The 21,983-nt window shown below is 40.4% G+C and overlaps 1 protein-coding gene across 5 annotated transcripts; it reads left to right on the top strand.

Moving 5' to 3' along the window:
- The first annotated feature begins 91 nt into the window (after positions 1-91).
- LOC136476328 (protein FORGETTER 1-like) lies at positions 92-20,603 on the top strand. 5 transcript variants are annotated; one of them, XM_066474120.1, is made up of 32 exons: positions 92-827; positions 3,222-3,287; positions 3,415-3,588; positions 3,681-3,811; positions 3,921-3,997; positions 4,757-4,935; positions 5,101-5,178; positions 5,650-5,782; positions 6,434-6,494; positions 6,837-6,918; positions 7,094-7,222; positions 7,636-7,779; positions 7,896-7,998; positions 9,054-9,161; positions 10,204-10,271; positions 10,693-10,865; positions 10,952-11,045; positions 11,865-11,962; positions 12,034-12,169; positions 12,251-12,357; positions 12,816-12,911; positions 13,009-13,096; positions 13,193-13,310; positions 13,897-14,008; positions 14,093-14,216; positions 14,290-14,367; positions 14,796-14,914; positions 17,452-17,505; positions 18,424-18,526; positions 19,098-19,226; positions 19,427-19,538; positions 20,230-20,603. In XM_066474120.1, exons 1-32 carry the CDS (start codon positions 198-200, stop codon positions 20,259-20,261), a joined length of 3,936 nt encoding a protein of 1,311 aa, XP_066330217.1. In that variant the 5' UTR covers positions 92-197; the 3' UTR covers positions 20,262-20,603. The 5 variants fall into 5 exon arrangements, with proteins under 5 accessions (XP_066330217.1, XP_066330216.1, XP_066330213.1 ...); XM_066474119.1 differs by having other exon boundaries at positions 10,201-10,271; XM_066474116.1 differs by having other exon boundaries at positions 9,054-9,179; positions 10,201-10,271.
- The last annotated feature ends 1,380 nt before the right edge of the window (positions 20,604-21,983 follow it).

The raw sequence follows: 21,983 nt of genomic DNA, 5'->3' as shown, positions 1-21,983 counted from the left end.
ATCCTAATAGTAATGGTATTTGTGAGTCGCGAGGATCGGCACCAATCCAATTAACGCCAAAAAGAAAAGCATGACAGAACCCCGGTAAAAAACCAAACCCACAAGTCCTTTTCCCCTCGGCGGAAAGCCGGAAATCCCTCCCTCCCCAGTCCGCCCAGCGGTCCTACGGCCGAAACCCTCGCGCCGCCCTATCCGCGATGGCCGGCCGCGGCGCCTCCCCCGCCGCGTCGGCCCCCGTCCAGGTGCGCTGCGCCGGCTGCCGCGGCGTGCTCGCCGTGGCTCCCGGCATGACCGAGTTCATCTGCCCCAAGTGCCGCATGGCGCAGCGCCTCCCGCCGGAGCTCATGCCGCCGTCCCCGCCCAAGGCCTCCCCGTCTCCGCCGCCCTCAGGCCCAACTCCGCCTCCACCACCTCCACCTTCGCTGCCTCCGCCGCCTCCGCCGCCGCCTCAGACTCAGCCAATGCCGCATCCTCTGGCCCGCCGCTCTGCTCCCCGGGCGCAGGGCGTGGACCCCACCAAGATCCAGCTCCCCTGCGCGCGCTGCAAGGCCGTCCTCAACGTGCCTCACGGCCTCGAGCGCTTCCGCTGCCCGCAGTGCGGCGTCGACCTCGCTGTCGACTTGTCCAAGCTCTGCCATTTCCTTGCCTCTGCGGGCCCAGGCTTCGTCCCGCCTCCACTCCCGCCGCCACCGCCCCCTCCACCGCCAGTGCCAGTGCCAATGCCAATGCCTCACCTGCCCTTCCTGCCGATGATGCCACGCCTTCCAGTTCCAGTGCCCATGCTGCCCATGTTCCCTCCTGCTGAGCTACCTGAGGAGATCAATGAGGTATGGCTCTGCCGGTTCATCAGTATTCAGTAATTCCTGTGTTGTGAGTTAGGCTACCGTGTTACTCCTCACTGGTGTGGCAATGACTGACATGAATTATGGCCAAATGTCAAAATTTTGGTGTCAGTTGATTTGATCATGGGTAAAAAAAAAAAAAGCTTCTTTTTTTAACTGAGCAATGGCATATGAGCATTCGTCACATGCATGCCTGGATGCCATTATTCTGGTTATCTGGTAACATATGGACCTCAAATCACCAAAATCCTTGCAAGCCCAATAGATAGTATGCCAGGGGGGAACACACCTTCAGCACTTGTGAGCATTTCAGTTCATCAGAAGCTGAACTTACATGCAAGAAGGCATGTATTCCTTTTGCTTTCCCAATTGTCTGCGGATGCAACAATTAGCTAAGCTAACCTTTTATTTGGTTCGTCATACTTCCATGGTGTTGGATGGTTCCCTTTGTGACCCTGACTTCTCTGTAAGATAAGAACTGAACTTTTTGTTTGCACAAGAAAGCAGAGCACTGTCTATATTCAGTTCTAAAATGTTGCTGTGTAATTTCTCAAAGTATCATGTGGAATCCATCCACTAACTTCCTTTAGTCTTCATAGGGATAACATGCGCAAATTAATAGGTTTAAGTCTTAATAATTTTTATTTAGGTTATTTGGTGGAATAACCTAGCCTCAGTGCTAATCAGACATCAGACAAGTGAAAAATACTTCCACATATTGGCAAATTATTTGAAGTCTTTTTGTCTGTCTGAAGTCATCTGGAACCCTGACTAGCAGTTTGATTGGCTGTAGTTGCCATGTGTACAGCACATACAGTTTGGCGTAGTATAGTTAACTTATGCATGTGCTAAACACTAATTTCACTTCGCATTTTCTTACCGATCTACAAGAATAAAGGGGATATTCAAAGTTGTACTAATTACCGGGGAATTAAGTTGATGAGCCATACTATGAAGCTATGGGAGAGAGTTATCGAGCATCGCTTGAGAGCAATAACGCGGGTCTCTATGAACCAATTTGGTTTCATGCCCGGAAGGTCAACCATGGAAGCCATTTTCTTAATAAGACAAGTTATGGAGCGGTATAGAGAGAAGAAGAAGGACCTACACATGGTTTTTATTGACTTGGAGAAGGCTTATGATAAAATACCAAGGAATGTTATGTGGTGGGCTTTGGACAAACATAAAGTACCAACGAAGTACGTCGGGCTCATTAAGGGCATGTACAACAATGTTGTGACTAGTGTTCGAACAAGTGATGGAGACACGGATGACTTTCCGATTAGGATAGGACTACATCAAGGGTCAGCTTTGAGCCCTTATCTGTTTGCCTTAGTGATGGATGAGGTCACAAGGGACATACAAGGGGACATCCCTTGGTGTATGCTTTTCGCGGACGATGTAGTGCTACTTGATGAAAGTAGGACATGAGTGAATCAGAAGCAAGAGTTATGGCGGGAGACTTTGGAGTCCAAAGGTTTTAGACTCAGTAGAACTAAAACTGAGTATATGAGATGTGACTTCGGCACTACTACTTGGGAGGAGGAAGATATTAGTTTGGAAGGTCAAGTAGTGCCTAGGAAGGATACCTTTCGATATTTAGGATCAATGCTACAGAGAGACGGGGATATTGAAGAAGATGTTAGCCATAGAATCAAAGCAGGGTGGATGAAGTGACGCCAAGCATTTGGTGTCCTATGTGACAAAAGGATACCACAGAAGCTAAAAGGCAAGTTTTATAGGACGGCGATTAGACCTGCTATGTTGTATGGTGCAGAATGTTGGCCTACGAAAAGACGACATGTTCAACAGAGTGTCGCAGAAATGCGTATGTTGCATTGGATTTGCGGTCATACAAGAAGGGATTGAGTTCGGAACGATGATATACGTGATAGATTAGGGGTAGCACCAATTGAAGAAAAGCTTGTCCAACACCGGTTGAGATGGTTTGGACATGTCCAACGGAGACCTCCAGAGGCACCGGTGCGTAGTGGAATCCTAAGCCAGGATAGTAACGTGAAGAGAGGCAGAGGAAGACCGAAGTTGACTTGGGTAGAGGCAATAAAAAGAGACTTGAAAGGATGGAATATACCCAAAGACTTAGTCTTAGATAGGAGTGCTTGGAAAACAGCTATTCACGTGCCTGAACCTTGCTTCTGCTGGGTTTCAACTCTAGCCTACCCCAACTTGTTTGGGACTTAAAAGGCTTTGTTGTTGTTGTTGTTGTTGTTGTTGTTGTGGTTGTTGAACGGTGCATGTAAACACTGGACAGTCAACAGTCCCTAGCATTTTATCAATCGCCATTGTCATTTACAATCTCATGCATCAATGGCTTCTTGATATGCTACTAGATTTGTAACTATAATCGGTTTTAAGCAGGTTGCAGTTGATGTTGAGCGTGATGAAGATGAAAGTGGCACTTTTGGAGAAACTTTCATTGATTATGTAAGGGTTTATGTTTCATTTATTTTCATGAAAAAAGAGAGAGCAGCTTTGTGCTTCCTAGGTCCCTTCCTGTTTTCACTTCTATTGTTGCTTTTGAGAAATTTACATATTCCTATTCTATTTCCAGAGACCTCCCAAGCTATCTCTTGGTCTTCCTCATCCTGACCCTGTAGTAGAAACATCCTCCTTGTCAGCAGTGCAACCTCCTGAACCTACTTACAAGTTGACTATCATGAAAGAATTGGATGAAACCAATGCATTGTCTTCCTTACAGATTGAAACAATAGTGTATTCTTGTCAGGTCAGTTACATCTTCATTGTTGGACATCTCCTTTTTCATGAAGTTTTGTATGTACAATGCATCTCATCTAAGTCTACATCCTTGTATGGCAGAGGCATCTTCATCATCTTCCAACTGGAGCTAGAGCAGGTTTCTTCATCGGTGATGGAGCTGGTGTTGGTAAAGGACGTACCATTGCTGGATTGATCTGGGAAAATTGGCAGCAGGGAAGGCATAAAGCTTTGTAAGAACTTCTGCAAGAAAAGAAATTCTGTAACTACCTATCCATTTTTTGTCTGTACTTGCGTTATTTATTGCCTATTTGCATTTTTAATGAGTGATAAATTATTCAGGTGGATATCAATTGGTTCAGACCTGAAATATGATGCTCGCAGAGATCTGGATGATGTTGGTGCAAAATGTGTGGAAGGTGCGAATCTGCAAATGCACTGTCTTTTTTGAGTCATGAGCAAAATGAAATTGCAATTCATTCTAATTGAGGCCATTTCATGCAAAGAACTGGAATTGAGAGACATGATGCGCATTGTCATTGTTGAAAACTTGTATGAAAGCATATAGGCTGACATGTAATGTTACTTGTATGAAACATTATGGGAGTGCATATAAGAGAGAAGTATTATAAATCAAAGATAAATATCAATGACACTCAATAGTATGGAAGCATTGTTATTTTCCATTTTTTCAGATGTCTTTATGTCAGTCTTGATGAGAAACAAGATTAACCATAATCGTTAAATATTTCATCTGATCTGAAATATAAGACGATTTGGACCAATATGGTCTTCAATATGACACTTTGACTGGCAATATCTATAAAGTCATATTATCATAAATGAAAAGAGTTATATATTATGAAAGTGTTTTCATAACGAATCTAGCAATACTAATCTTATGTTGCCAATGTGCATAACATTTGGATATTCATAGTCCAAGGTAAAAAGGAAAGATTACTTATATTTCCTATCGGAGGACCAAACCAATGGACTTATATTTCCTAATGGAGGAAGAGCTTAATATAATTCATTGATGAAATGGCCTGTCTGGTAGTTTTAATAATTGAGATGAAATGTAGAACTCAAATTTTAACCTCTATCTGGCAAATACATCAGTTTTCCATTTCATGTCTGTTGGTGATATTTATGACTGACACCATATACTTTTTCTGCAGTGCACGCTTTAAATAAGCTTCCATATTCTAAGCTAGACTCTAAAACCATTGGGATCACAGATGGAGTTGTTTTTGTAACTTATAGCAGCTTGATAGCATCCTCTGAGAACCGTTCCCGTTTGCAGCAGTTGGTACAGTGGTGTGGATCTGAGTTTGATGGTCTTCTGGTGTTCGATGAGGTAAATAAAACTCAGGCTTGAATTGCGAGTCACCTACAAAAGGAATAAGATCTAATTGAATGAATTTGCAAGGCATCTCACCATCTCCTAGAAAACATCCATTTACTTATGCAAACATGATGATTGATGGCATTAAATAATGTGCTGAAATGATCTCTCTTGCAGTGTCACAAGGCCAAAAATCTGATTCCTGAGGCAGGGAGCCAGCCCACACGCACTGGTAAAGCTGTTCTTGAGATTCAGGTGCATGTAGATTCATACTTGGTGATGTTTCCTTGTTCTGTTCTTGTTATCAACATAGAACATGTTCTGCTGCTATGGTGTTACGTGTCCAATTTCTTGAATGCGAGCTGTGTGGCTTTTAAAAGCAGACTTTTGTATATAAATTACTGTCTGCTAAAATATATGTTTAAAACCATATAGCCAAATTGTCCTGCCATTGGAGCATAAACCTTGTAAAAATTCGTACAAGGGAGGTTATTTGGATGAAGGAACTTTTACCACCATAGCTTACTATGGTAGTTGTTGTGAATTTGGTAATTTCATTAAAAAATATTGATGGTCATGTCATTATACCCCTTTCTTTGGAACAAAGATCCTTTACTTTCTAGGGGTGGTCGTATTAATTCTCAGTTTGGCTGATTTATTTTTTTTGTAACAACAATTTACTTTTCCGATGAGGTGTTGATACACTAATGGTACAAAACATTACAGGATATGTTACCTCAAGCACGTGTTGTTTATTGTTCAGCGACTGGTGCATCTGAGCCTCGAAATTTAGGTTATATGGTTCGGCTTGGTCTATGGGGAGATAGAACATCGTTTGAGAATTTCCACCAATTTCTAGGTTAATGTTAATTCCTCCTTTTTTTTTCTTTGTGCATATATTTTTCCTTTGGCCTTGTCTGAATTCACATGCAAATGATTGATCCATTCATCCCAACAGCAATTACAATACTTGTTCCCATCTCTCAGTGGTGAGGCTTCTACCATAATTACAGCGCTAAGTATATCTAAGGCTGTAGTAGTAGTTTACTTGTAGTTGTCCATACTCCATATGAAAGCAAGATTTGCAGTTCTTGTACATTTTGTTGTGCAATAGAAGGCTTGGAAGTAATCAGATAGAGAATCTAGTATTATCACTTATCAGATGTCTTTGGTGTTAATTAACATTTAAAGATGGATTCTTCCCAAAGTAAATGGAAATGAACTGGCACTTTATCTGCACTTTTCTTTACTTGAATGAAAGGACAGTGTCATCTACTTTTACTGTTCATTAGATTATTCCACAAAAGCTTATAGATTACCACGTATTAGTGTAAGGCAAATATCCCTTTGTCTTAGCAATGATGGACCTCTCAGTTTTAGGCACATATGTTCACAACAGTTAGCATTGTATCCTGTACTACTATGCTCCATTAGATTTTATCAGAAATTTAACCTGTGATTTCAAAGAAATAATAGTGATGTGCTCATGCTTGGTGGGATAAATTTTCAGGTGCTCTTGAGAAAGGAGGTGTGGGTGCTCTTGAACTTGTTGCTATGGACATGAAAGCCAGGTTAGTCAGCCTGTTCGCTTGCTCGTAAACGATCGTAAATTTTGAGCCGGGAACAGTGTTTTTCTCTCACACCAAACCAGCCAGCAGTAAATAATCCACGATCGTTTACGGCCTCCCGAACAGGCCGAGTGTTTGTGGAACTGCTGAATTACCAAGTTCTGCCCAATATGTGCACAACTGCACACCAATTGATATAGACAGCACATATGCTTTGATGACATATATCTAATGTTCCGTGTATACTGCATACATAGGCCACAGAGTTATCCTGTTGCTAAATTCCAAATTCAGTGCTTTTGTGCATCAATGTTCATTAATACTGCTTTTGTAATTCTTTCCCAGGGGAATGTATGTTTGCCGTACTCTAAGTTATAAGGGTGCTAACTTTGATGTTCTGGAATCACTTCTGGAGGAAAGAATGATGGTAAATTGATATACTGCCTTTTTCTTTTATTTTGGTGATAAGATCGTTTCTCTTTGAAACATTTTGTTAGAATATTTTTGTTAGTATGATTGCTCATCGATGTAAAGTAGTATTCTTTTAAATTTAACTTTGTCTAGTACTTTTCTTAACCTGTAGTTCCAATCTCATGTTGCAGAATATGTATAGAAAGGCAGCTGCACTTTGGGTTGAACTGCGTGTTGAACTCCTATCAGCCATTGAATATTATGCAGAAGATAAAGTCAATTCAGCTCAAATATGGCGGCTATACTGGGCCAGTCATCAGGTGGTTCCTTTTCATTTTATGCAACTGAAAACATACTTTCTCCAAAAGTGTTTTTTCCCTCAAACATGTATGAGAACTGTGAGTATTGCATTATGAAGATGAAATAGTTTGTTACATGGAACAACACGTGTTTGGTAGTTACATTCTCGTACATTTACAAATTGAATAACAACCCGAAAGGCATATAACTCTATGATGTTCTCAACTCAGATATGGGATCAGAGAGAATTCTGATGCATTATTCATTTATTCTTAATATATAATGATAAACAGCTCTCCTGCACGTTCAAGAAAAAGAATTCTGATGCATTGGCTGTGAAGTCTGGCAGATCATGTGCTTCATATACTCTTAACTCTACCATATGTTGTTAACAATTTAATAACAGTACATTATGTTTAATCTTTTTTCGCAGCGTTTCTTTAGGCATATGTGTATGTCTGCAAAGGTACCTGCTGTTGTGAGATTGGCAAAAGAAGCCTTAGCAGAAGAAAAATGTGTGGTGATTGGTCTCCAGAGCACTGGAGAAGCTCGAACAGAGGAAGCTGTTGCTAAATATGTGCGCTTGTCATCTAAGACTACTAATTATTTTCTTCCCATCTTGTGTATTTCTATGGCTAGGCAGGTGAACTGATGTTACAAAATGTTGTTTCTTAATTCAAATGTATGTTGCAGGGCATTGAAATGGATGATTTCGTTTCTGGTCCTAGAGAGCTTCTTCTTAAGCTGGTAGAAGATAATTATCCTTTGCCTCCAAAGCCTGATTGTTTTGAACAAGGTTTGCATTGGCATAAACTTTATAGATGTAGTCATGTAACATGACACTGATGCTCCAGCTTAAGCCTCTGTAGTTTTTTTTTTCTCGAACAATGTGGGAGAGCTGCGTGTCATTTCATTAAGAAGAGAATAAAAACAGAGGAGAGGCAGAGCCTGCTCCCCCAAGTAGCCAATCACAGGACTCTTAGCGCCACACACTATGAAAAACAGATGACCACTGGCCAAAAAAAAAAAAAACGCTTAAGAAGCTGCAGAGCCTTAGCTCCAGCCCAACACCACAACAAACACTCTTCAGAAACTTAAATCTGTAGTTTTGTGATAAGTTTGCCAAAGTATCTGTAGTTTTCCAAAATTTGCTCTCCCTTTTTTATTTCTTCCAAAATAAGCTAAATTTATACAAAAAAATTGATTGATGTTTTGTTATTAGTAAATTACTTAATTGTTTTCTGGGTGTTTACATGTTGGTTCTGTGCTCAAACCATGGTGGGTTTCGTGTTTGTTAGTTTGTACACAAATAATACACTAGATAAATGACTAATGAACTTTGGCATTTGGTTGCTGCACAAGAGGCTGGCTGTTTTTTATCTAGTAATTGCCATGCCATCTTCTGTTGTGCTGATATAAGATCACACACCTTACCTCTACATCACAATTAACTGTTGCAGCACATCATATTTATCATCTCTTAGTCCAGTACATATGTACAATAAGTCAATAACCCCACCAATTGTTACATTATGCTTTGTAATCTACTACTTTCCCACCGTTGGATCAGTACTACAGGGTTCCCTACATTGGTTTGATAGCTCTCCCCCACTATCACAGACATTCTTTTCGGGGGAAAAAAAATCAGGACTTGTAGTTTCTAATCTAAACTTCAATGTCTCAGATGTTGTCAACTGCTGTAACTTTCACAAAAAATTCCTGTTTGAAAATTTAACCATCTGTATTGCAGAAAATGAGTTTTGGCACTCCGTTGACCTTGATTTAGAAGAGAATATTTGTAGTCTATGCAGTCCTGCTTGCTTACTTCTTTATTTACGTATGCTGTTGCAGGTGAAGAAAAAGTCCAGGAGTTTCAGCACAAGCGGCATGGATCTGATATGTCCTTGAAAGGGCGAGTTAGTAAACTTGGAAAAAAGGAAGATGTGAGAGAAGATGGAGGTGATGAGTACCCTGCACATAAGTTTTCTGACAAAGTTGTTGATAGTGATTGCTAAATATGGTACTGCAATGGCAAAAGTATTTGTATTTTTTATATAGTTACCACTTGGAAGCATCTTTGTAGGAGAGCAAAGTATTTGTGAAGCTGATAAATATTCCTTTCTCCTCCTAGATTCCATAGAGTAGCACTGTAGCACAACCACAAACCTGCCATTAATGGGTGTTCTTAATCACTTCAATTTTTTCATACTATGGTGTAAATTAGATAGGATGGGATCCATTGTTCATTTACCGAGGTAGCTTTATTTTCTCATCTCAAGGAGTGGTCATTGGCAAATTCTCTTCCCTCTCCTGATAATCATATTATTTGTTGCATTGGGATGTGCCTGTTGGTAAGAAATTAAAATTAAAACCAATGGAACCTGGTTTGCTCATTACATATAATTGCATCTATTTACGTAGTCTGGACATGCTTTATTACTTAAACATTTACTCCGTTTATTTTTACAGGAATATAATGTATTAGGATTTGAAAAGGTCAAATTCATAAATGTTGACTAATAGCTAGTCAGATTATGTGTATGCTTAGTGGATGAAAGTTATATCAATAGATTCAGTTCAGAAATCTTTTAAGGCGACATTGATTTGTAGCAATTGCTGATATATTGTAAGAGAAATCGATGGTCAAATTACATAATTTAAAGTCTTGTCAAAATCCTTAGACACATTATAAAAGGAAAAAAATAGAATGAGTACATAATTGCGATGAAATGTCATGTAAATAGCCAAGCATCCAAATATTTTCACAGGCCTCTGTATTTCTGTAGTGTGAAAGTAATATCTTCTGATAATACTGGGCACAGGCCTCTGTCCTTCTGTAGTGTGAAAGTAATATCTTCTGATAATACTGTGCTGTTGGAAAGTTGAAACAGTTGATTGCTATTGTTGCATGGACAGCTTGAATAATAGTTATGATCTCTTTCCTAATATTTTCTTCATTTCTTGATGTACTTATTTATCTATTCTATAAATGTCGCAGCAGAGTCAGATCATGAATCAACAGAATCTGATGAGGACTTCTATATGTGTCAGATTTGCAACACTGAGGAGGTGACCTTTTATGTTTCAATAAGCACTGCAAATTTTAGCCTACTTGTGATGTACTTGGTCCCAACACTTTTACCTACCATGGTGATCTTTTTATTATCACACCAGAATATAAAAACTGTTTTTGTTAAAAAAATTATCCCTGCACATGTCAATATAAGTTTACTGGCAATCTCCAAATCTTACTGAACTTTTAAATGTTAGCCAGACGCCAATTGTTCAAATTAGCGCTACCGGGCAACTGTTCAATATAGCCCAGAAATTTATTAAATACAACCACTAACTGCTTCAGGTCCAGTTGCACTGTACAAAAAGGCAGCATTGCTTTGTAATAGCATACAACACTGAGCTCTTGGAATTTGATGACTACATCTGCTTATTTTTGTTTAGTTTGTCTAACCCTTTAATTTGCATGTCATTTCAGGAGAAAAGCTTGTTGCTTTATTGCTCTATTTGTGCTTCACGGGTTCACCCTAGTTGCCTCACTCCACCTTGGACTGAAATTGTGACTGACGATTGGACATGTTATGGTTGCAAGGAGAAAGTAGAAAGCTACTTAAAAGAAAGAGATGCTTACTTGACTGAACTCTCAAAGAGGTGTCTGTTATGTGAATCAATAAGCATTCACTAATTTGACATGCTCATATGGCCCATTTCATAAACTTGTTGAAAATTGTTGTCAGGTATGATGCTGCATTGGACAGAAAGTCAAAGATTCTTGACATAATCCGCTCCTTGGATTTACCTAGTAATCCTTTAGATGATATCATCGATCAGGTAATCAAACTTTCAAGTCGAAAATGTTGAACTACCCTCATGAATTTTGCATTGAATGTTGACCAACAGTTGGTATTCATAACCTCACACTAGAGGATGATGTGAACCCAAATCTCTGAAGACATGGAAAAATAGAATGGGCTATTAATCACAGAACTCTTATGTAGATTAGACTTACGTAGATTAGACTTTAGCTGAACATATGAGTAAATATTTTAGGTATTTTGGAGGGATCAGTGACTTCTGAAGTGTGACCTAAGATATCCAAATTCGATCCAGCTAGTCCTATTTGTGAACTGGAAATATAGAACGAGCTATTAATAGCAGAACTGCATATGTAGCTTAATGGAATATAACTAAACCTTCATGTGCGCAGGAATTACACCACTCTAACGGCCTCTAGCTACTGTTTAGCACTGTTTGGCTATGTTTAGTAATGGAATTAAACTGAATTCTTCAATACGTAATGAAGAGGCCAACAGCGCATGCATATGGCCTCTCGTGCATTAAAAAATGATCACGCCGGTGCGCTTGCCTCGATCTCTCCGTCGCCCCCTTGGTCCGTGGACCCATTCCCATGTCACCCTTGTATGGGTAAATGTTAAATAATTTAGGTGCTTAGGAAGGCGCCAATGGCTTTTAATGTATGAATAAGGCATCCAGGGTCGATACTTTAACATCATTAGTCCATATGCTTTGAATCAGCAGAGTGAAATGTTTGTCAAAAAAATTTAGTTGATTATTTGGTCATCAACAATACCTCCAGACATTTATTTTGTTTTTGTATTTTTTATAAGGTTTTGTTTTTGTATTTTGTAGCTTGGTGGTCCTGACAATGTTGCAGAAATAACTGGACGACGTGGTATGCTAATAAGAGCATCAGATGGAAAAGGTGTTATTTACCAGGCGCGGAACACGTGAGTGAGCTTTCATGTAATGTTATCTTCTTTGATTCAGTAATTCTAATCCAAATATATGCCCTTTCTAGGAAAGAAGTTGCATTGGACATGATCAATATGCATGAAAAGCAGCAGTTCATGGATGGAGAAAAGAATGTTGCCATAATATCAGAAGCAGGATCAGCTGGTGTTTCTCTACATGCTGATCGAAGGGCAAAAAATCAGGTCTGTTTTCCTCCTCATCCATACAGTTCAAGATGGTTGTCTGTAGGAATGTGCCTTATCCTGCTAAACTGCACATGCCAGAGGAGAAGAGTGCACATAACACTAGAGCTTCCTTGGAGTGCAGACCGTGCAATTCAGCAGTTTGGTAGAACTCATCGTTCTAATCAAACTTCTGCACCTGAATATAGGTATTATATGAACACAATTTTTTCAATTTGCTCATGTATACTGTTTGTTATTTTACTTTTATATATGTGAGTGCGTGAGTTTGTGGTAGTGTGTAGGTTCTTGTATGGATTATTTTACCCTTTTTCCTTCTTAATATAAAGATACGCAGCTATCCTTCATATTTGATAAAAAAATGCAGTTTTTGTTTGTTCATGGAAGTATTCTGATTCTCATGTAGCACAAGAACACTTATATTAGCTTATGCTCAGTGATAGAAGGGAAATTGCTAGATGTGTATATATCTAAGGGTCTAATTGTAATTGTACTGAGCTCCTTGCGACTATATATATGAAAGTCACCCCTCCCTAATGGAGTGAGGTGTTCTCCCTATTCCTTTCTACAGAAATGACCCTCTTTTAAGTTACCTATATCTGAAATTATGAATCATAAATTTATAATTCTTGAAACACCAATCCAGGCTTCTTTTCACAAACCTCGGTGGTGAAAAGCGATTTGCTTCAATCGTGGCAAAGAGACTGGAGTCTCTTGGAGCTTTAACGCAAGGAGATCGAAGGTTCTTTCTCATGCTTACTGATATCAGTAAGCTCTGTTCTGTGATAAGTATAACCTTGAACGTCTTTAGTTTACATTGTGTGATCCAACTTTTGTAGAGCTGGACCATCACTTAGCGCCTTTAACTATGACAGTAATTATGGAAAGAAAGCCCTCGCAATGATGTACAGAGGAATAATGGAACAGGTTAGTAGTTAATATTTGATTTTCACTTTGGAAGGAAGGCAGGGTCATTTCCAAATATATGCATTGTTCTAAAGCATTTTATTTCAAGGTTACCAGGATGCCTTTCCTGTTGTGCCTTTTGGATGCTCTGAGAATCAAGCTACTCTTGAAGAGTTCATCACTAAAGCAAAAGCTGCTTTAGTGTCAGTTGGAATTATTAGGGATCCTATAATGTGTAAGTTTGTTTCACAAACTTATTTGTATTGTCTCAGAATTAGAAATATGAACTTTAGAAAGTTCTGTTTTGATTGTTTTGCTTCAAAAGGTCGTGTTTTACCATTCTTGCCCAATTTATCATATATGTAAGTGCCACTTTTGAACCTAATAATGTGTTTCAGTTATTGCATTCTTCTGTTTGTAGTAAAGCCTGTTCTTATCTTAGACAAACAAAAACATCACATGGGTACACTTCTCAAAGCTATATATGCTGCTTAGCCACAAACTTCATGTTTTCGGCCAATTTATCATATAAACTTCACCTCTGAGTTCATAATCATGGGTGCACAAACTTCTCTAACTTTGACCAAGTCATTGGTTGATATCTTAGTCAAACTTCTCTAACTTGTAAATGTTAATATATTTTTGTCAAAACTTGATCAAAGTTAGAGAAGTTTGACTTAGGACATAAGTGAAAATGAACTATAATTTGGAATGGAGGGAGTACCATGCAGTGCATGATACAAATGTTCTGCTATTTTTGCATCAAATCTATACTATTTAGTTTCAAAATTGGAGCTTGTGATTGGCAACTGTCGTTGCAGGCAATGGAAAAAATGGTGGAAAGCTTACTGGTAGGATTCTTGATTCTGATATGCATGATGTTGCCCGTTTCCTTAATCGTATTCTGGGATTGTTTCCAGACATCCAGAATAGGCAAGTTTTTTTCTGAACACAAATTTCTTTCATTACATTTGTACCTGGTCAGGCGATAGCTCACGGACATACTTAATATGACAGATTATTTGATCTTTTCACAAGCATACTTGATATAGTGATTCAGAATGCACGAATTGAAGGGCAACTTGATTCTGGCATTGTTGATATCAAAGCTAAAAGTGTTGAAATGAAAGACTCACCAAAGGTAGTGTTTCTTTCAGACAAAAGTTTGCTGTAGTAGCTCTACTTGTAGCTATAACTGAATTTTGTTTGTGCAGACTGTTCATGTTGATACTGTGTCTGGTGCTAGTACAGTATTATATACTTTTACAGTTGACCGTGGAGTTTCTTGGGAAGTAAGTTTCATATTGAAGCCATTATCTGTTTTTCTTAAGAACTTGTGGGACATGAAATGTATCTATACTAGGAGCATACCCCGCGCGTTGCTGCAGGAATTGCGAATAAATTTTAGTGGATAGTATTGTATGCTGACATGGACAAATAAATGATGTTAGTGGGTGATGTGGCTTGCTGATGTGGATAGCTTGCATGAATAGATAGGTGACAATTGCATGTGCTAGTGGGCTGCTGATGTGGATGGCTTGCATGTTGAGATAGGATTGTAGTGGGTTTTAGGATTATAAGATATATAGATATAGATATAGATATGCATTTCAATTTGGTTCTGCATTACTTTTTTTTGAAACATAGTTCTGCATTACTTTTAAGACTGCACCTCTTGACAAGCGCATTGTTTTCTATGTTTTCAATCGCAAATGTTCAGTTAGCAAATGCAATACTTGAAGAAAGGCTGAAAGATAAAGCAAATTCTTCTAGTGATGGATTCTATGAGTCCAGAAAAGAATGGATGGGGAGAAGACACTTTCTGCTAGCTTTTGAAGGGTAAGATGTGATTGATGAGCATGCTTTATTTATATTTTTGTTATTTTCTATAAGATGTCTCAGGATTGTAAATTTCTTTCTTAGAACATGGGTAAGAAATAACCTTCAGTGGTGGAGCCTCAAAGAGGCGAAACTGGGTGTTGCGCCCCCCCCCCCCCCCCTTCCTCTGACAACTTACGAATCCCTGAAGACACTAGTAGTGCAAGAAGGGAAGACAAGGACTGTGATTTGTAGGGAAAGAAGAAAAGACAGGCCATATGAAGTGGTGCTGGTGCAGCAGTCATAGCCACATGCAGTACTCCAGCTATGACTAAGCTCAGGGAAGGAGGAAAAAAGTAGGCGATGGAGAGACGTGCATGTCTGCCACTGTCAACTGCCATAGTTACAGTAGCACCTTTTAAAATTAGCCCCTCCTTAATTCGGATTCACCCTCCGCCACTGATAAAATTCCATAACTAATAGAAGATGGAAGATGGTGCAATTATTGTGGCATCTGATGACAAATGAAACATTTCAGCAAGAGATCCCTACTGTGATGGGAATCCTTGGCACATTTGATATATTTTTCTATACTATTGGATAGTTTAGCGCATTGTCAACTTGTAGTTTTTCACATAGTTTTTACGGCGGCGTGGCGAGGCGCGGCGACCCACCACCTTCACACCTTTACAGCGTCTATGGCGCGCGGCGTGGCGACGCCATACACACATCGGCGTGGCGAATACATACATTATAGTCTAGGATATTAGGAAATTATATTGACAAATGGTAATGCAAATGTAGCTTAAAAGATATAGTCTACAATATTAGCCTCAAAATAGCAATGTAAATGTAGCACAAAGACATAGAACTCTCTCATCTCTCAAACTTCCAAATCTCTCATCTCTCAAAAGTCGTCCAATGCATCTTGCATCTCTCGTGCAATAGTTGTTGTGGTTTTGACACATTTCTGAACATCTTCATAACCACCCACAAGATGCTTCTTGAGCCTTCTAATTCCTCCAGTTATTCTTCTATCACATAAGCAACACTGCACAACATCTCTATTGTCAATGGTTGGCCAAAATCCATATTTCCACCCAGGATCATTTGACTTTGCCGGCTTCCGCTTTGGATCAGTCTTTGGATCAATATTTGATGCGGCGTCCGAGGCCTCCGCGCTTCCAGTCCCTTGAGTAGCCATGTTCTGTACTTCTGTCAAAAAAAAGAAGGGCGTTGAGGCGTTGAAGATTGAAGAACAGAGGCACAGAGAGAACAGAGGAGCAGAGGCAGTGAGGCACTTCAACTCACCACTTCACGTCTTCACTCGGGCTCGGATCACAGAGGCACAGAGAGAACAGAGGAACAGAGGAACAGGCGGCCGCGGCTCGGGCTTAGATCGGAGGCGGCTCCAGGCGGAGGAACAGAGGATCAGAGGCCGGCGGATCCGGAGGGCGGGGGAGGCCGACGGACGGCGGCCGACGGAGGGCGGGCGAGGCCGACTCCAGGCGGCGGCGGCTCGGGCTCGGTCGGAGGCGGCTCCAGGCGGGGGAACAGAGGAACAGAGGCCGGCGGATCCGGAGGGCGGGGGAGGCCGGCGGATCCGGAGGGCGGACAGCGGCCGACGGAGGGCGGGCGAGGCCGACTCCAGGCGGCGGCGGCTCGGGCCGGCGGAGGGCAGGCGAGGAGATGCGGGGCGGGGAGATGCGGGGCGGGCGAGGAGATGCGGGGCGTTTCCAGGCGCGCGGGGGGGGTCCTCTATTTGCACCCGGGCCCGACTGTACCCTAGACTCGGCGTGTATGGCGCCCGCCACAGCGCACTACGGCGCCACAGGACGCCATATCGGCGCCACAGGGACGCCACGGCGCTATGGCGGACGCCATACATGCCGGAGCCGTGGCGTCGCCGTGGCGAGAGCCACAAAACCGCCACGGCGATATGGCGACGATAAGGCGACGATATGGCGACGCCACAATAACTATGGTTTTTCATGAATTCTACAATGAATTCAAAGAATTTTAAATATATAAGAAAAAGATTCCTATTACTGTCATGAAAGATGGAATATGTCTTAACGATGTTTGGAGTCAGATACATGGATATTGAAGTATTTGTTGTAATAAAAGATGCTCTGGCCAAAGGGCCTCTAGTCCAACTGGTTAGAGCGTCCCGGCGGCACTCCTTAGGTCTTGGGTTCGACTCCCCGTGGGAGCGAATTTCAGGCTGGGGTTAAAAAAATCCCCTCGTCTGTCCCACGCCAAAGCACAGGTCTAAGGACCGGCCCGTTCTCACAGGGCGACGGTGCCGCTGTGTAAGGGTGGGACAGGGGTTCGGGGGTTTTCTGGGCCTGCGTGAGAAGGTCTTCTTCTTAATGCAATGCCTGGGGGTGGTCATACCCTCGTAGGTCTAGTTTTTAATAAAAGATGCTCTGGTATGCGTCTATCATGACTACAGAGTTTGTTTGGCTGCCAAAAAATATGATGCCACATTGTAATTGCAATTATGCTTTTCTCGACTTGAATCCTTATTGCATTTGTTCTCGCTTTTGCTTTACCAGTTCAGCTGAAGGATTGTACAGAGTAATTCGTCCGGCTGTCGGGGAGGCTTCAAGGTACTTACTTCATCATTTTCCTAATAATTTTCTTTTGTATCACTGCTTTCATAACACTTCAAATCTTGGCAGAGTTGATTTCTTCTACTCCCTCCGTCCCAAAATAAGTGATGTTTTAGGTTTGTCCTAAGTCAAACCATTTTAAGTTTGACCAAATTTATAGGAAAGAGCATCAATATTTATGATACCGAATATGTACAACAACAACAACAACAACAAAGCTTTTAAGTCCCAAACAAGTTGGGGTAGGCTAGAGTTGAAACCCAGTAGAAGCAATCAAGGTTCAGGCACGTGAATAGCTGTTTTCTTTCGGGTTTCATCTCTATTAGAATGGCTAGATTTAACGTTGGCTCGCCACGCCTATCACAACCCTCCTTTACCAGGGCTTGGGACCTGCTATGTTGAGACAACATAGGCGGAGTTATGATACCGAATATGTAGAATATGAAAATATATTTCATGATAAATCTAATAGTACTTATTTGATATCATAAACATTAGTATTTTTGTGTATAAATTTGGTCAAACTTGAAATAGTTTGACTTAGGACAAACCTAAAACATCACTTATTTTAGGACTGAGGGAGTATTCATCTTGAGTACTCCAACCATACATAAATAAATGTATGACAGTTTGGACGTCGTCGGTCTTCAGTGTGCAACTTTGACCATAATTTTTTGTATAAACATGAGAATAAAAACATATAAACTACTATATTATGAAAATATTTTTCATTCTTTTACCCTTATAATCAACCTAAATTCTAAATTGGTCAAAGTTAGAGTAGTTTGACTGCATGCATTCTGGGGTATGTCACAAATGGAGGCAGTAAAGCATAGCTGTTACTCGTGGGCTCTTATATCATGGTGCTTAGTTTACGTTTTCATACTTAACATGTTGTCCCTGTCTTGTTTTAAGGGAAATGCCTTTGGTTGAGCTTAAAAGCAAGTACAGGAAGGTCTCATCTGTTGACAAAATTAGTAAAGGCTGGCAAGAAGAGTATGACTCTTCATCCAAACAGGTAATGGTCTAGTTAGAGAACTTCATCCAACCTTCACTGTGATGTTTGTCAAACTACCTGTAAACTTATGTGAAGCTGGGTTACTTATTTTTTAAGCTTACAGTGATCTGTTATTGCTAATGAGCGTATGAATTAGAAAAGAAATACAAGTAGGTTTTTACCATTAGCACAAAGGGATGATACAATAATGCTGGGACATAATAAGTCTTTGACTTTAGTTGCTTTTAGCTGTTTCTTTTTTACAAAGTTGCTTTTAGTTGTTGTTTTGTCTCTACCCCAACTTGCTTGGGACAAAAAGTCATTGTTCCAGTTCAATGTTGTTTACTATCAACCATCTAAAGGAGACCATCCCAAAGGGTTCTATTATTTTAGCTCTTATTTTGATTCAACAAGTTACAGTTCGAGCATCTGAAAACTAGTGTATAGTTCCAGGATTAATCCTCACTTTTTATGCTGCTTTAACCTGAACCTAACTGCTCGTATTTTAGGAAGACATGATTGGCTATATCGTCTGCACTTTAACCAACTTGGGTTAGTTTCATCCGTTAATCTGGTGTCTTTTGACTTACAGTGTATGCACGGGCCAAAATGCAAACTTGGAAGCAATTGCACGGTAGGCAGAAGGTTGCAGGAGATTAATGTATTGGGTGGTCTAATACTTCCTGTATGGGGTGCAGTAGCAAAGGCACTAGCTAAGCAGGTTTGTTTTTTTTATACAAAAACAATGTTTTCTCTTACTTGAAGCACCTGCCGCAATTATCAGTTCATTACATGAAGTGTTTATATTAGATAGCATGGTAAAATTTAATGATAGAATGGGTTTGTACATGTACTAGAGCCGTGGAGGGTATTTAATCTATGCTTCTCTAATTGGCAGTTTTTTTTGCTTACATAAATTAGGTGCGACTGATTCACAAGAGAATACGTGTTGTCCGCTTGGAGACAACAACTGACAACAAGCGGTTCGTTGGACTTATTGTTCCAAATTCTGCAGTGGAGTCGGTACTTGAAGGTCAGTTGTAGTGTTACACTTTCCAAGAAGAATTCCCATCTGTTAGTACTTTTAATGATCTGTAGTCCAAGAAACTGGCCTGTTCGCTTGGTCGTAAACGATCGTAAATTTCTAGTCAGAACAGTATTTTTCTCTCACACCAAACCAGCCAGCAGTAATAATCCATGATCGTATACGATCGTATCAGCACCAGCTGAACAATCGATGCTACTAGCTGTTGCTCCCTCCAGTCATAAATTAGTGTCATTGGATGAAAAACAGAGTGAATAACCAGTTCTCTTTAGTCTTAAGCCTCCGCGTCTGGGCGGGTGACCTAACCCTCTAGCTCCACCACCCCTCTCATCCCTCCACTCCACCTCATCACCACCTCATTCACTGGATCGAATGGAGCACGGCACGTAAGGCCCGAGTGGATGTTGCCTGCGCCGGTGACATTGGTGGTCTAACGCCGCGCCAGGCGTCTGCATGTGTGAAAACTCGTAACTATTTTTTTTTTTCATTTTCTTAAGTTATGATTAAATCCAGGTTATAATGAGCTTCCTTTTTGGGGTGAGCTCTAGTTTCACATGTTTACAATTTTATATAACATAATACCCTTTTCCTTTTTGACGTGTTTGCAGAATTTTATATGACCCCCTGCTCATGTTGCTTACCATGTGTTGTTGCACACATTTTTGTTGGACCGTGGCAGGTTTGCAATGGGTTCAAGATATTGGCGATTGATTTGGCAAGATGCTACTCCTCTGGCACTCCTTGCGTTGCTGTGGACCAAATCTGTAACGACGAGGCAACTTGGGAATCTAGTGTGATTGTACGCAGTCAGCAGTGATCAGGAACAGTAATACGACAGTGGCTGGCCATCTTTTTGTGTTATTATATATATAAATGTAGTTATATAAGTTTATTATTAGATCTGGGTCCAGTTGTAAGTTAACCTGTTGTTGGGGGCCTATGGCCCATTTGTCAGCTAAATCGGAGGGCTACATGGCTATATATGATGCACGCTGTACTGCAGTGTGGTGGACACCAGGTGGTTGTGGCTCTTGTAGCTACCCATGTTTGACATTCTGAGCAACAGAAGTTGGAGGCAGACTGCTGCGCAGATACTTGATTCAGGCCTTAGTTCCAGGTGTAAAGTTTTGGGAGTCACATCGGGTGTCACGGTGTCGCATGGAGTGATCGGATACTAATAAAAAAATAAATTACATAATCCGTTAGAAAACCGTGAGATGAATTTATTAACCTTAATTAATTCGTCATTAGAATATGTGTTACTGTAACACTTTATTGTCAAATTATGGACTAATTAGGTTTAAAAGATTCGTCTTGTAAAATTATTAGTAATATGTGTAATTAGTTATTTTTAGTCTATATTTAATATGTTATGCATGTATCTGAATATTTGATAAGATATGATGTAAACTTTTGAGGAGGAACTAATCAGGCCTCTCAAAGGAGAGTGCGCGACCTAGCAGACCATGGGCACAGTCTAACGCACTTGCAGACACTTTTTTTATAGTAGTGTGCCGTGTCATCTCGAGCAATCTAGTAGCTGCCACGACGGTGACTGCAGGCGGCGCCTGCGCTGAACTCCTAAACCTTGGACCGTGGTCGTTTCGTCGCCTGGTGCTGCAACGAACGCATCAGAGATATACTGCTCCCTCCCTCTCAAATTATAAGTCTTGGTTTATTCATTTTGTTATATATCTAGATATATTATTATATCTAGATGTATAATAAAATTGATATAAAAAAATCAAAACGATTTATAATTTACAATGAAGGGAGTAATTGGTACTTATGTATGAAATAAATATAGGAGGAACTTGGTGTATGAAAATTTTGACCACGCTATAAGCTTACCACCTCAACTTCTAACATCTCCAAATCTACATCTATATATACCTAATAATAATCTACTCCTGATATTATGTTAAAGTCAAAAGTGGATTCTATCGATCTTTCCTTTTCACTTCTCATAATGCTCTCGCACCTCTCTCTATGTAGTTCGTGACCTAGCCTCACAACCGGTACTCGGAAATTGTAACAGCCTGTGTCCAGCCGTGGTATGGAGTTTGATTATAACAAGTGGATTCTTCCTATCTTTCTTTTTTTTCACTCCTTATAGTGCCTTGCACCTCTCTGTCTAGTCCGTTCGCGACATGGACTCACGACCTATACTTATATGAATTAGAAAAATGTGCATCTACCCCTCAAAAAAAGAAAAGAAAAATGTGCATCTAACGATGGTATGGAGTCTGATTCTATGACGCAGTGAACAAATGACGTGTTCATTGAATAAATCTTTGAGCCCCAAATTGTCTAGGTGATTGCCCAATATAATCTATACGTCCCAGTACAACACACAGACATGTTTGTTATTATTGATAATATTAAAAGCAAGTGTTATTCTTTCGTATATCGTCCCTTCCATGGTTCCATCTA

Source organism: Miscanthus floridulus, chromosome 8, assembly GCF_019320115.1.
Source record: "Miscanthus floridulus cultivar M001 chromosome 8, ASM1932011v1, whole genome shotgun sequence".
NCBI lineage: Eukaryota > Viridiplantae > Streptophyta > Magnoliopsida > Poales > Poaceae > Miscanthus > Miscanthus floridulus.
This window is presented reverse-complemented; position numbering and strand designations above follow the sequence as displayed.

What these genes read in the sequence shown, in the direction of transcription:
- LOC136476328 (XM_066474116.1), top strand. Translation starts at nt 198, where the DNA reads ATGGCCGGCCGCGGCGCCTCCCCCGCCGCGTCGGCCCCCGTCCAGGTG. An exon ending in CAATAGTGTATTCTTGTCAG is followed by an intron (nt 3,589 to 3,680) that starts GTCAGTTACATC and finishes CTTGTATGGCAG; the next exon opens with AGGCATCTTCATCATCTTCC. An exon ending in ATGACTCTTCATCCAAACAG is followed by an intron (nt 18,527 to 19,097) that starts GTAATGGTCTAG and finishes TTTGACTTACAG; the next exon opens with TGTATGCACGGGCCAAAATG.